This window comes from Hippichthys cyanospilos, chromosome 4 (assembly GCF_059441005.1).
Source record: "Hippichthys cyanospilos isolate Australia breed blue-spotted pipefish chromosome 4, RoL_Hcya_1.0, whole genome shotgun sequence".
Lineage (NCBI taxonomy): Eukaryota > Metazoa > Chordata > Actinopteri > Syngnathiformes > Syngnathidae > Hippichthys > Hippichthys cyanospilos.
The window spans coordinates 23,939,250-23,953,973 of record NC_142372.1 but is presented as its reverse complement, the minus strand read 5'-3'; the positions used below and the strand labels follow the sequence as shown (position 1 = coordinate 23,953,973).

At 37.5% G+C, this 14,724-nt stretch overlaps 2 protein-coding genes across 2 annotated transcripts; one reads left to right on the top strand and one right to left on the bottom strand.

Annotated features, from left to right (window-relative positions):
• Nucleotides 1–2,586: 2,586 nt before the first annotated feature.
• psmd13 (proteasome 26S subunit, non-ATPase 13) lies at nt 2,587–9,666 on the bottom strand. The gene is made up of 13 exons (XM_088413265.1): nt 9,459–9,666; nt 8,988–9,066; nt 8,291–8,325; nt 8,134–8,189; nt 8,005–8,048; nt 7,829–7,915; nt 7,006–7,177; nt 6,853–6,932; nt 6,635–6,760; nt 5,682–5,744; nt 3,837–3,917; nt 2,995–3,111; nt 2,587–2,872 (listed from the first exon to the last, which is right to left on the bottom strand). The coding sequence occupies exons 1-13, from the start codon at nt 9,557–9,559 to the stop codon at nt 2,777–2,779; spliced, it is 1,137 nt and encodes a 378-aa protein (XP_088269391.1). The 5' UTR covers nt 9,560–9,666; the 3' UTR covers nt 2,587–2,776.
• A 202-nt stretch (nt 9,667–9,868) lies between these two features.
• On the top strand, nt 9,869–14,714 carry sirt3 (sirtuin 3). Its single transcript, XM_088413266.1, has 8 exons — nt 9,869–10,048; nt 10,132–10,183; nt 10,844–11,023; nt 12,059–12,291; nt 12,385–12,485; nt 12,573–12,734; nt 13,278–13,490; nt 13,641–14,714. Exons 1-8 carry the CDS (start codon nt 9,958–9,960, stop codon nt 13,668–13,670), a joined length of 1,062 nt encoding a protein of 353 aa, XP_088269392.1. The 5' UTR covers nt 9,869–9,957; the 3' UTR covers nt 13,671–14,714.
• The last annotated feature ends 10 nt before the right edge of the window (nt 14,715–14,724 follow it).

The window sequence follows — 14,724 nt, the reverse complement described above, 5'->3', positions numbered from 1 at the left end:
GTCACCCCTATTTTGTGGGGGCGGTGATACTATCTCCCACCTGTCTGACAGCTGCACACTATAACAACAGCCCGGTGATCCAGAGCACAATACGGATATGGAAACAAATAGGAAAATACTTCCAAGCGCAGAACCTTGTCGTTGTGTACGCCTACCTCATGCAACCTGTCCTTCTTTCCCTCTTGTGCCCATGGCGCTTTCAATTTATGGAGAGAATTGGGAATCAGTAAATGGAAACACTTGTACTTCCAGGGTACATTTATGTCGTTTCAACAATTGCAAGAGAAATTGGGACTGCAGAGCAAACACTTTTTCAGGTATCTTCAGTTCCGAAACTATGTCCGTTTTCCCCTAGCATAATTTAAGAAGGTTAAATCGGATGTTTTGGATGGTGGGTTATGTGAATACCTGGGCGTCAAACACAAAATTTCTCTCTTTTTTTTTAATATATAGATTACTGCAGGGGATCTCCCAACCCTTGACCGAAAAAAATCAAAGATGAGTGGGAAAGAGAATTTGGAATCCCCATACCTAAGGAAATCTGGGAGAAGGCTTCGCATGACGTGAGCAGACTTTCTGTTGAATGCTCGTCATTGTCTGATCCAATACAGTCATACGTAGGCTGCATTACTCAAGGGAAAAGACTCACAAATTTCTTTCTGACTGCTCTCCCCTATGTGAAAAATGCATGATGTAAAATGGAAATTTACTGCATAGTTTTGCGCTCTGTCCAAAATTTATATATTTTTGGACTGACATTTTTTCATTTTTATCCGGTGTCCTGGACGTCCAGATTGCTCCAAATCCAATACTGGTCATTTTTGGGACTTCAAATGAGGCAAAGAGGCTAAGGCCTGCTCAAAAATGCTTATTATCGTATGCACTGCTCATTGCAAAGAAATTTATATTGCAGTGATGAAAGGGTAAGGATGTTCCAGCATTACAAAAGTGGCGCGCAAAGCTCCCAAACACGCTTCACCTTGAGAAAATTAGATATGCAATAAAGGGTAATCTGGATGAGTTTGGACACATTAGGCAGCCGTTGCTCTCATATCTTGGGGATGTTTAATATGGTATGGTCGGTCAGAATGTGGGATCAGGGATAGGGATGGGGGCCGAAGGTTAACGGAGTTTTATGTGAGTATTCATCGTTGTAGTTGATTGTATGCCATTTTTTAATTTATTTACACCCCCCGTGAAAAACAAATCTATCCATATCCTGTAGGGCTTTTTTGTGTGTATATGTGTGTTTGGTGTTTGTTGTATTAAAAAAAAATATGTAGAGAAAAAGTATTTAACCTCTATTTGAAAATAGTAAATGATTCACATTTTTTCAGATTACATATTATTTCATAGTTTAACACCTTTGACAGAGACACACATTTGCTTTTTGTTGGTTCTTCTCTTAGATATGTAAAAATCACTTGTGCCACTCAAACTGTAACAATAATCCGCTTATTTCAGATAACATCTGAATACTGTAGCTTTGTTGTTATATGCTTTATACATTATTTGTGCTGTTTTGAATTCAAATAAGTCAAAAAATGTTTAATTTAATGAAAAATTAATTAGTTGGTTCTGTATGTAGTTGATAATCTACAACTTTTTTTATATATATATATATATATATATATATATATATATATATATATATATATATATATATATATATACATAAACACACACATCCAGAATTCCAGCAGAGCACTGCTTACTCAAAACGTTTGACCCAAGTCATGCAGCTCAAAGAAAATGCTACTTGATCTTAAGGAAATATATGTCAATTTTCGACCTCAAAGAAAATTAAATTCTCGAATACATTCTCTCTCATTTTTGTGGTGAATAACAAAAATAATTTTGCAGCTGTTGACTGACCTGAAACAGAATACATTTAGTCTGATTTGACTTTAAACAGTGAGAGAAAAATCTAAATGTGTGTTTTTGATCAATGTATGTAAAATTCTGGCTTCAACTGTAGATACAGTGATCCCTCACTTATCGCGGGGGTTACGTTCCAAAAAAGCGCACAAAGCGAAATCCGTGAAGTAGTCAGCTTTATTTTTTTATTATTTTACAATGCAATATACATTTTTTCAGAGCACAATGCACTGTAAAAAATATCCACACTGTAAAAAATCCGTCAAGCAGCGAAGCCGTGAAAGAAGAACCGCGATACAGCGAGGGATCACTGTATACCCATATTTTTAGAGTATATACCTATATACAGGGGTGCACATAATTTTTATGTGGGTTACTCAGATGCATGCTGACTCAAATGTGTTTTCTCAGTCAGAAAAATCTCCTAGACCAAAATTTATGAGGAATTTTGAAGTGTGTTGCTGTGCACAGGTTAATTTTACGTAGAAAATGTTGATCAAAAAATGATCAAAGTTGGTCATTCATAATTAAGTGGAAATGTATTATTTGGCCAGTGTTTATTTTTGACCAAGCAAAATATTTTTTTTCATCCAAATTCATGACATCCAATTTAAATTTCTATAGTTTTTCCAGAATTCCAAAAATACTGAAAAGCTGCATCAGGAACTAGGTCACAACGGGTAGGAGGTAAGAGTAATTGATCAGTGATGCTGATTTATGTGGAAATTTTATTTGTTATGGAAAGTTTGTCCATGGTGAGATAATACAAGTGAGTTTCTTTTGTAAAACACAAGTTAGATGTGAAAATACCAGTAACTTAAAGGATGCAGTCCAACAGGAAAAAAATGAAGCTGGCTTGACTGATCATAGAGGGATGGTGGCATTAATTTAAGAGGTCTTAGGTGAGGATGTCATGGGCTTGCTGCTCCACAAGCATTGCCATATTTTTAACGTCCCCGCACCAGAAGTCCAAACGCTCCTTCATACCTTTAATCTGAATTGGAGAATGAACAAACGTGAAATTAGTAGATGAAGTCAACCAACAAATCTAAAATTCATGGGTGTGAACAGCAACAACAGTTAAAAAAAAAAAAAATGGAGCAACGCGAGTGTCACCTGCTGCAAATCCAACACTCTCGGCTGCACCCAGGTCATCTGTACTTTCTTGTCCACCTCATCAATGTTGCCTTTGATGAGGCCAACAGACAGAGCTTTCATCACCAGGAGTTCCACCTGTAGAGAAATTAAACACAATATGCTGGAGAATCTGCAATCTCACAGACAACAAACCCCTGTAAAGGGGTAGTCAAGTCATTCAGATTTTGGACGGATTTTACCGCTCAGTTAATATTCCACAACGGCAATATAAACACGTTAGGGCTAGTGAGGATGCATAGAGCATGGACCAATCGATATAGCAATCAGCGATGCAATGCTGAGACCCGCAAACCGGACCCCCTCAATGCTTCTGATGCGCCTAGAAATTCTGTGCATGAAGATAATGAACAAAATTGGTGCCAAAGGGCAGCCTTGGCAGAGTTCAACCCTCACAGGAAATGATTCCGACTTGCGGACAGCAATGACATTTTGACATCAGTGGTACAGGGACTGAAAAGCCCGTATCAGGTGGCTTGGTACCCCGCACTCCCGGAGCACCCCCCGCAAAATTCCCAGAGGCCCAACGCCTTCTCTATGTCCACGTAACCCATGTAGATTGATTTGGGCTAACTCCCATGCGACCAGGAGGATCCTGCCAAAGGCATATGTAGACCTGGTCCACTGTTCCACAGCTGGAACCGCACTGCTCCACTAAATCGGAGGTACGACTTCCCAGCAGAACCCCCTCTCCAGCACCCCTGAACAATCTTTACCAGAGAGGCTGAGGAGTGCGATCCCTCAACAGTTGGAACACATTCTCCGTCTTGAAGGATATCGTAATTTGCCATTATACTACAAACCTCATTCACTGGAATTTTGGCACTCTGAGCAATTTCTGTGAAGGTCAGCTGCCGGTGGTTTGCTGGGCGTGTGAAAGTCATCTGCAAATACACGAGAGATCATGAGGCACTCAGTTTGTGTCGGGGGGTGGGGGGCAATGACACCAAGGAAAAGACATTGTTTTTGCCATGGAAAGAACTCTGCAAAAAGGAAACGGCTGAAAGTTTTTTTTCCCCTTTTGTTAAGGTTAAAAAACATTCAATTTTAGGCATACTGATACATGTTTTTATAGATAATCCTATTTATAATCTGTGCGGTGCATTAGGTCGGGCGCAAAAGGTTGTCTCTTTGCTGAGACAGTGTTCTATAAACATCATTCGCTTATAGCTGGAATTCTTTCACATATGTACAAATCATTAATAAATACAATTATCATAATTGTGTACTTAAAGCCTTAATAAAGGTAAAATATGGTGGCCTTAAAATCTTTTTGTCTGGAAATGTTTAGTGCATTTTAACATGAAACTAAAACCTATATACAATACAGAATTGCATTAATACTATGAAGCTCTCTATAAATACAAATGCTATGTTATAGAGTAGTGGTTCTCAAAGTGGGGTCCGGGGACCCCAGGGAGTCCGTGGCCTGACTGCAGGGGGTCAAATAGACCCATTTGTCAAATACAGTGATGGGTCCAGCAGCACCGATGCGCGCGCCGAGCTCAGAGAACAATCCCCGCATCGGTGCGCATACTGCTTCAAAATAATCACATGATCAACACATGAACTGCGTCAACACAGCAAAGATGCCCCAAACTATGTTTACAGGGATTGATTCACACATTGCCGATATTTCTACCATAATTAGATATTTTTCGACCCAATTGAACATTCTTTCCAAATGGGAGACAGTCTTCTTCGTAGTCATTAGGAATTTGAATTTAGGCCGTAGTAAGATGCTGCTTGGTGCAGTGCTGTGCTTTAAGTACTGCACAAACACGTGAAGAGTAAGTGGTTCAATCCCTGGTTGGGTTCGCACTTTCTTCACTCCTCTGATCAATGTTTTACTATTTTGATACTTCCAATTTCATATTATTCTACATATTCACGAGAGGACTGCGTGTATTTTGTATCTTATTCCAAACATTTATCCTTTTCCCACAAATTCTCATTTTCTATTCCAAAAATCGCCTTGATTTACATTGGGTAAATTGACATTTAACAAGAAACATTTACCTAAAAAGTTTATTAAATTTGAGACTAGCTCATTCATTGTATTTAATAATTTACAATAATCTGTCATAATTCCTAATTTGTGAAGACTAGTGACGCCCCTGGTATAGACTAGGTCAGTGGGCTGCCTGCAGGTATTTTTTTAACGTCCAGCAGGTGTCAGTATTTGATGACACAATATCAACAGTGAGTCAGCGTGCCAACACGCTCCATAATGCTTCATCAACCCATCACTAGACTCAAATAGCCCCATGTCATCGTCAAAGAGCTTGATTATTTGTCACTAAATATTTGGCAGAAAAATCCACTCATTTTATTATAAGGAAGTGTGTCAATTTGCAATTTTTATTTTATAAACTTCAGTTTGGCTGAAAAGTAACACATATACTTGTCAAATTGAATATGTTGGTGAACAAAAAGGGCATATGTTTGGCTTAAATGATTTTTTGTTTGGTTTTGTTTCCACAAACATTTGCAATTTGCTATAGAGAACTAAGATAAACTTGTATTGGTTTTAATTTTGTTTTTATTGACCTTTATTTAAAACAAATGTTTTCCTTCACTATAAATTATTGCGGCAAGTACGTGTTTGTTCTGTTCTACCCACCAGAATCTGAAATTACATGTCTCACCTCCATCACACAGAGAAGTTGGATCTTCTGCATCAGTTTCGATTCATGTGCTGCTAGGTCAGGCTGGGGAGAAAAACAAAAACGAGAAGAAAAAAAAAAGAGATGGAAGAGAACGTTCACATTGGCACATCTAAACGCGGAACATCAAAGTACATTCAACAATTTATTAAAAAATGCAAAAGACAAAACAAGCACTTCTGCTACATAGAGGGGGACAATTTTGAAAAAGTATGAGATTTTTTTTTCTTCTGCAATTTAACATTTTTTTTTATCAAGGTCCTCTTCCAATGCATTTTTCTAACAAAAGTATCAAATGTGTATTACAATAAACTTAGATTTATACATAAACATTTTTATCTTATAAGTTATGCTAAAATAAAAGCAAATGAACCATTAATTAAACCGAAACTGCTTAGTTTTTACTTGAGTCGTTAACTTACTAAACATTTTTACCGGAAGTCTTTGGATCATTCACCATATCACAAAATAAAATCAAACAACTGTGGCGTAAACATAGGCGAGTAAAGTCAGATTACAACAATAAGGCAAACTAATATGAATGTATCACTGAAACTTACTGTATTTATGTTGATAGTAAAACAAGTAAACAGCACTTGTTAAATATTGAATTTATCCATTTATGTAGTGTCCAGATAACAAAGATGTACTTATATAATTAAAAAAAAAAAAAAAAACACTGAACTGACTAAAACGAAGCTGAGTGCCCACTCCCCAAAAATTGCAGCCTTCGTAATTTGAAAATTGATTTCTACTACACTACAAAGCCAGCTTGAATTTGATTTCAGTTTGGCCCTAATATGCAATTTAATGCAATACAGTATGACACATGATCAACATTATTATAGATTTGAGAAATGCAATCATTATGAAAAGCACATTGTTGAATATGGATTTCATTGTTCGTGTGGATAAATGACATAGGTGCAACTAACCTGTTGGCCCCATGCAGATTTGAAGCCTTGGAATTTTTCAACATTGCCTCCATTGAACGCATACAGTGTGTCAATGAGCCACTGCTTATCTGTGTTCCGCAGCGACTCCAGCACAGGATGCATCAACTAGAGCCATATGCAGCATACAGTCATTACCACTATCAACTAATATAGTTCAAACAACACATGATTAATTTTTAGTTTCGAGCATGACCAACCAGTTCCCCGAAGTTGTACACGCCTTCTCCTAAAAGACCAGCTAGTCCCAATGTGAAGGCTCTTTCTTGCTTCTCCGTCTCTGTGAAGTCAACACATAAACGTCATTTCATCATCCAGATTGCAGTTTTCATTCCCTCTGTGCAGTAGCTAACCTGGAAGGTCTTTAATGTCCACACAGCCAAGGTACCTCAGAGCATCCTTGTAATAGGAGGCGTGGTTCCCAATGATGCGATAGTATTTGCTTGAGAGGTCATAAAACCTGCCATGCACTGACGTAACACCTGGCAAATTGTTCAACATTTCTTCCACCTCCTCAATTAGTTTCTAGATGAAAAAAAAACAAAAACGTGGCAATGAAATGCACATAACAGATTATGGTGATATGTAGTAGATGCAGAATTGAATGTCCATCCAAAACACAATCTTACTAGTGAATGAATTCACATTAGCATACCTAAAGACTAGGAAAGAAACACTTGATTGCGATGAACCAGTAAAATGCCATACATTTGACACCAAGGACTGAGCTCCTGTATTTGTGTACATGAGCCATGTTTCCACTGAAGCTATCTACTCTTTTCTGTTTTACTCTGTGTCTCCATCGCCACTACCTGGGAGCCCCCCCCCTCGCCTCTCCAGTGGCTGTATTGGAATATTGCATCAACTAGAAGCTAATATTCACTTCAAATCCCTCAAAGGAAGGTTGTGAAAGCCATTCTCTTTCCTCTCCTTATCATAAGTCATTGATGGTGGCTGTTTTCCCTGGATGGTCTGTGCTGCCGCACATTCAAATTTGTCTTGATGTGCTCCAAATGTATTGCTGAACTGGCACACTCTTTTTGGAAGTGTAAAAAAAAAAAAAAAAAAAAAAAAAAGCAAGTAGAGCCAAGTAGATTTGTCAGCGAAAAGTGGACTTTTGTTGTTTTAGAGTACAAAAGAATAACTGCACTTGAATATTTTAAGAGCTAATCCCACCTTTGTTGCTGGTAGATCATTGATTTCAAGTTTGAGACTACCGATGGATGTCTTGCAGAGAATGACGGCTTCTTCACTGCTTTTCACCTGAACCAGATGACATATAACCAGTTGGTCCAAATTGTGTCGTCTAACTATCGAGTAATATTCAGTTGTGTTTGAATCAATGAACCTACTTTTTCCTTGGTCTTCTCAAGAAAAGTAATGGCATCTTTGGGATCTGCAAACAAACATTTTATTAACCATACAACACAAATCTAACGATTTTACAGAAAATACTATTTTGCACATCAGTCTGGCCTTACCTTTCATCTGTCTGGCGACATAGAGAATGATCTCCACAAGGGACAAAGGATTGATTCTGCAAAGGAATAAGAGCTATAAACTCAAAGATCAAGATATACTGGAGTAACATTACAACAATAAAGGCCTGAAGGTCAGTCACTTATTTTTCTTGATCACCTGTGTTCGAAGTCACTGATGAAGTTATCATACAGCTGCAAAAAAAAATTGGGAATGTTATCATTTGAAGACTACTGTAGTAGAATGTATGTGTATGTAGGTGTAAGTAAAAAGTTTCTCATTAGCTAATGCATGGGAATGGTTTATATCCCCATCTCTTCATTTACTCTTTAATTATGGGCACCCGCTAACTTACAAGTTACAAGAATGTATATGTGTGTGTGTGTGTGAATGTAAAAAGTTTCTCATTTGCTAATACTTGCGAATAGCGTATATCCCCATCTCTATATTTACTCATTATTTATGGGCACCCACTAACTTAATAGTTACAAGAATGTATGTGTGTGTGTGTGTGTGTGTGTGTGTGTGTGTGTGTGTTCCTCATTAGCTAATACTTGGGAATAGTTTATATCACCATCTCTTTATTTAGGTATTAATTATGGGCACCCACTAACTTATAAATTACAAGAATGTGCGTGTGCGTGTGTGTGAGTGTGTCTGTGTAAAAAAAATTCTCATTAGCTAATACTTGACAATAGTTTATATCCCGGTCTCTTTATTCAGTCCTTAATAGCGGGCACCCACTAACTTACAAGTTTCTGCATTTTCTTAGGTTTCACATTTATTCATGGATGGTGTATTCACAATACGTATTACTTGTGAGGAAATAGCAAAAATGTATATAGACTGTATTTACCTGTATAAGGCCATCTCCTTTTTTGAAACAAGGGTCTTTGACGAAATCTGTCAATCTTAATGTAAGCTGATGCCACAACCTATCACATAAACAAACACGATCAAGTTCAGTACACACACGTGGAGGATTTGTTATTCTATTCTCCACGCAAAACTGGACATATAATTATGCTGCAATATATCATGAGAATGCCAAAACAGCAAATGAGTAGTTTTCACGATTTAGTTTCTTACGATGTTTAAATAATACATTTAGCCGTGAATAATGATTTGTATACTATTATGTTAGTCTACCGAGAACGTTACGTGTCCTTATTTTTCGAAGGGGAAGTAATTATTTCTTGACTATAATATGATCAAAAATAAGTCCGAAATGGCCTAATGCTAGGTCGGCGAATGACTCAGCTAGCCATTCAATTGAATGAGCTTGCTAACATTAGCGTGAGCTAATTGCAGTTGGTAACCTTTTTACCTTTTGTTGTGCAAATCCTCAAGTGTATGCCACTCAGTCGCCATCTCGGGCGTTGAGCTGTTGCTCTGCTGCTGTTTGAGGTATGCGGTAACATCTCTCATGGTAGCGACAAAATAACATTAAACGGAACTCGTGCAGATCTACTCGGATGGTTTGGCTAACATCAACTAGCTTCAGGCTTGTAGTGTTGTTAGGTTGTTGGTGTATACGCAAGGGATTATGGGAAACTTCGTTTAGGTCATCCGATTATTATTAACATTAAAAAAAAACCTTCCACAACCAAATCTATATGTTATTTAATTAATAACATACAGAATTGAATTGTGGAAGTAAATATGTAAGAGTCTAAAAAATATTCTACAGCTACTGTAATTCTTTCTATTAATGACGACATTTTACGTCACGCGGTACACGGAACTCCAGCGAGTATTTCTTGTCGCTGGTCGAGGTGTTTTATTATGGAGACTTCTAGTTAATTTTGTTTTGTTTTATACTTTATATGTGTGCTATGGCTTATTCGATGAGATTCTCGTTTTCTTTGTGTCGAAGTTGGTTGTCAAGAATAAGCGGAACCGTCTTTCCTGCTAGCGGTCAGTGCAAAGACACTGCTGTTGATGGATACATTTAAGTTTGACAGTGCAATGAACTGAAGCGCGAATGTCATGTTTTACAGACCGCGGTCAAATACGTTTGTGCCCGAGACAAGGTGTAACATCATTTACTGGGTAGGTAACACTGTATATTTACAAATTCGAACATTTGCAGTACTTGTATTCTCATACTGTATTCTTGAAGTACAATTTCAGGAGGATGACAGCCTCCACGTCAGATTGTGAATTTTTGCTTTTATTTTTGGTAATATTGGACGAAGTTTAATACTTTTTGCAATTCATAGGGAAATGTTGCTTTGATTTCTGAACCATTAGATTACACGATTGGAATATTGTGATTTCTATAATAATGTTGAAGTGATCATTTAAAAATATAGATATTTGCAGATGTTAATAGAAGTGTAGCGTTGCATTCATATTTATGTAAGTCTATTACGTATGTTGTTGTACTGTATTATTATACTTTCTAATAATCGTGCCAATTCAGGAATTCTTAATCAAGTCACAGCTTCCCCCTCCAGTACTGTACTGATACAGCATAATATTATTCACGAACCAGGCATTGCATGTTATTCTTCTATCAGTGAAAAGCTAAATCTCTGAATTCATTAATTGTTTTACACTATAATTATACAGTTCCTTCAGGTATGGCCCCAATTACCAGCTCATAGTCTATGCTTTGTGACCCCATGCTTATACTGCTTGTATGGATCTTAGTGGCTTCTTTTTTATAGTTTCAAGTAGATTAAACTCACATGGTTTTTATTTCCCCAGCAAGACAAACTCTCTTCAGTGGAATGCAACTAAAGGACTTTTTTCCCGGGGTGGTGGGGCAGCTGCCGAGCAGCAAACCTTGAAAGACATCATTCAGAACATGCTGGCGCAGAAGTACAAAAGAGTGGTGGTGATGGCCGGGGCAGGGATTAGCACCCCCAGTGGAATTCCTGATTTCAGGTAAAATTGTTCACAGACATACACACGTACTGTATTTCTCGAGTACAAGTTGACCTTGCTTATGAGCCGATCCACCCCCTTCTTTACTTCAGTTTGGGTAAATTTTACAAAAACGCAACTCCCGACATGTCCAAGCACACGTCCAAGAGCTGAAGGAGACAAGTCAAGCCGTCTTTTCCATATGCATACTATATCAAATTAGAGGTAAATATAATAATTTTAAGCCTTGTAAATGACATGATATTACTTATTTTGCATATGAATGCATGTTATTCAAAAACAGATATGTGGAAAAAATTGATCTCTTTACAGATAAGCGGTCAAAAGTGGACCTGCCTAGTAAGAGGGTTGAAACGCAGAGAAATATATGCTTGTGTATATACAGTATATGTGTGTGTATCTATCTATCTATCTATCGATCTATCTATCTATCTATCTATCTATCTATCTATCTATCTATCTATCTATCTATCTATCTATCTATATATATATATATATATGTATATATATATATATGTATATATATATATGTATATATATATATATATATATATATATATATATATATATATATATATATATATATATATATATATATATATATATATATATAATCAATCCAAACCTATGTTAATTAGTGAATGCGTGCAAAAACCTTAGGTAAAAACATCACGACTTTATACACATATTAAAAAATTAGTAACATTACTGTACAGTTAAATTAAATAACATAAATATACAAAGGAAAAATACCTTTGGGGCGACATGACTTGAGCTGGGTGGAGGCGGAGGGGAGCAGAGACCAACCCGCAGAATTCATTGATTTATTTTCTTAAACGAGATCATATCACCAGCGATTTCCTTCTCTTTAATCCATAATAGAAGAAGCCTCTCCATTTTGTTGTCGACCGAGGTCCGTTCCGAGACCCTAACCCTAACCCTGTATATGTGTATATGTTTGTGTCTATGTATATATGTGATTAATGGTTGTTTCATCTGTATATATCTTTGACGCATACTCTATATCGCCTGCAGGTCCCCTGGAAGTGGTCTCTATGACAACTTGAAGCAGTATAACCTGCCTTATGCTGAGGCCATTTTCGAAATAAACTTTTTTCATCACAACCCTAAACCATTCTTTACCTTGGCAAAAGAGTTGTACCCAGGGAATTTCCAGCCAAATCTAACTCACTATTTTGTGCATCTGCTTCACAAGAAAGGCCTTCTTCTCAGAATGTACACCCAGAATATTGATGGCCTTGAAAGATGTATGTATTCATTTTTTGCCATCTTTTGCTGTTCCCGACAAACACTTTTTGTAAAGAAGTGATGTTACAACATGTAGCTGCATTCCCCCTCAGTGGCCGGGATCCATCCTGAGATGCTTGTGGAGGCTCACGGTACATTTGCTACGGCCACATGTACTGTTTGCCGGAAGAAATATGAGGGAGAAGACCTACGAGTGAGTTATAAATCTAAATGTTTTGATCTTAGTCAATTTCTTAAATTTCTCTGTAAAACAAATCTTTATAGTCTTGCTTTTCACTAGCCAGACTTGATGAGTGGACTGATTCCCAAATGCCCAACATGTAAGGGCATTGTAAAGCCGGACATCGTTTTTTTTGGAGAAGAGCTTCCACTTAACTTCTTCAAGTACCTCACAGATTTTCCCCTTGCAGATCTTCTAATCATAATGGGCACATCGCTGGAGGTGAGCCCTCTCTTCCAATGTCAAAATGATATTTAGCTTACGGTCAAGTGAAAACAATGTTTTGTCTTTGTTTTTCACACAACTGTGATTCACAACGTGTTTAATTTGCAGTTGCTTTGGCTGGGGGGAATCAGGAAGACTTAAAATAAAAATCTTATACATTCCAGAGCTTGAAATTAGCAGTTCAAACTCTTTCACTTCAAATGGCCAAAAACTGTTCAGCATTGTCTGAAAAAATAAGTGATGCATCTTGAGCATTAATAACTTCATGCAATATAAAACATTGATGTCACTGTTTTTAAAGCAGGAGAGAGAAGAGAGCCTTTGAGGCTTATTTCTGAACAAACCAAACACACCTTATTACCGGTATTTAACAGACTCTCATCTCACCCCTGTCAATTATGAAACGTGTAAATTTTTAGAAACACCTTTTGCAGTGATCCATTTATTTTATTTTTTTTAGGTTAGCAATTAAAATTTAGCACTATCAATCTTGGGTTAAGTCTGAATTCTTCTTTCTTTTGTTCATTCGCTTGCCTCAAGGTGGAGCCCTTTGCCAGTCTGGCCGGAGCTGTGCGAACCTCTGTTCCTCGGCTGCTCATCAACAAGGATTTAGTGGGTCCGTTTGCAATGAGGAACAGTCGACCCCGTGACGTTGTGCTACTGGGTGATGTTGTGAACGGCGTCCAAACTTTGGTCCAGGCCCTTGGTTGGACTCAGGAGCTGAATGCTCTGATGACAGCTGCCGCTGTGAAAGTAAGTTTCTATGGATCTTCACAGAAAATGGGGAGAGTATTCGTTCTGCAAAAAGATAAGAACAATGAATTGGAAACTCAAGAGAAAGAAAACTAATAAAACATTAACCGGCAAATCGACTAACCCTATGTTCTGTATCTTTGTCTGCAGAGTGCAACAAAAACAAAGGAAGAAAAATAAGAAATGTATAGCATCTGGAGTATCAACACCTCCAGAAGATAATGTGAAACGTACATGAATTGATTTCACGTAAATATAGGTTACAATAATAATAGGCCATTTTTATGCTGTCTTGTGCAATAGGATTGTTCAGCTCTGATCCACACAGCAAAGCTTCTCGCAGCACAGAATCAGGACTCCTCGAATGAAGTGTTGAATAACTACACACTGACCATCAGCCAACATTACAGATGATAAAAAAAATGATGTGTTTTATGTGTGTGTGTGTGTGCATCTTTTATGAGTATGTGAAACTTTTTTTTTATATACTGATATACTAAATGATTCCATATGCGTGTACAATGGCTCAACAGCATCCTTGCTTTCATGCAGTGGTTATAAATAGGTGTGTGTGCAGCCACTTCATTTGCGTCACAGCCGTGGTAAGTTGGGAGTAGTGTTGCTACATAATTAGCCAAAAATTTTAACGTGACAATTTATTACTAAGTCAAGCTTGATGATAAGGCCTCAAGGTACTGATCAGCACACCACTTGTGTTTGTGCATGGTACATTTTCATAACTTTCATGACATATATTGTATTACGCCTATTTGCGTCACTGTCGAGGATGCCAATTAGGCCTTGCAGAACTCACGTGTACACATCCTGCGTTTGTGCATGAAGTAAACAAGTCAACAAATGTTACATCAAAGGCATCAAATTTGTCTGCTAGTTGAGGGCATGAGCAGTAAATCTTGTAACACATTTTAGTGTCCTTCAAGCCACGGCACATTTTGGAGCCACTTTTCAGGAAAAAAAAAAATGTTCAGCTCAGACTCAGTTATTGTCATGAGTGAAAATAAGGTAGGGGTATGCAAATGCGCAAAGTGAAGCATCACTGATTTCTGTTCCCCATGTGTTCTTCCGGAACAGTTATGTGCACCCTGTATACATGCATATATGTTTTGTACACACACACACACATTCAATGTTCCCTTGTTTATTGCTGGGTTCGATCCCCAACGATCCCCAATAATATTCATAATAAATGAAATCCACGAGGAATGAGGTTGAT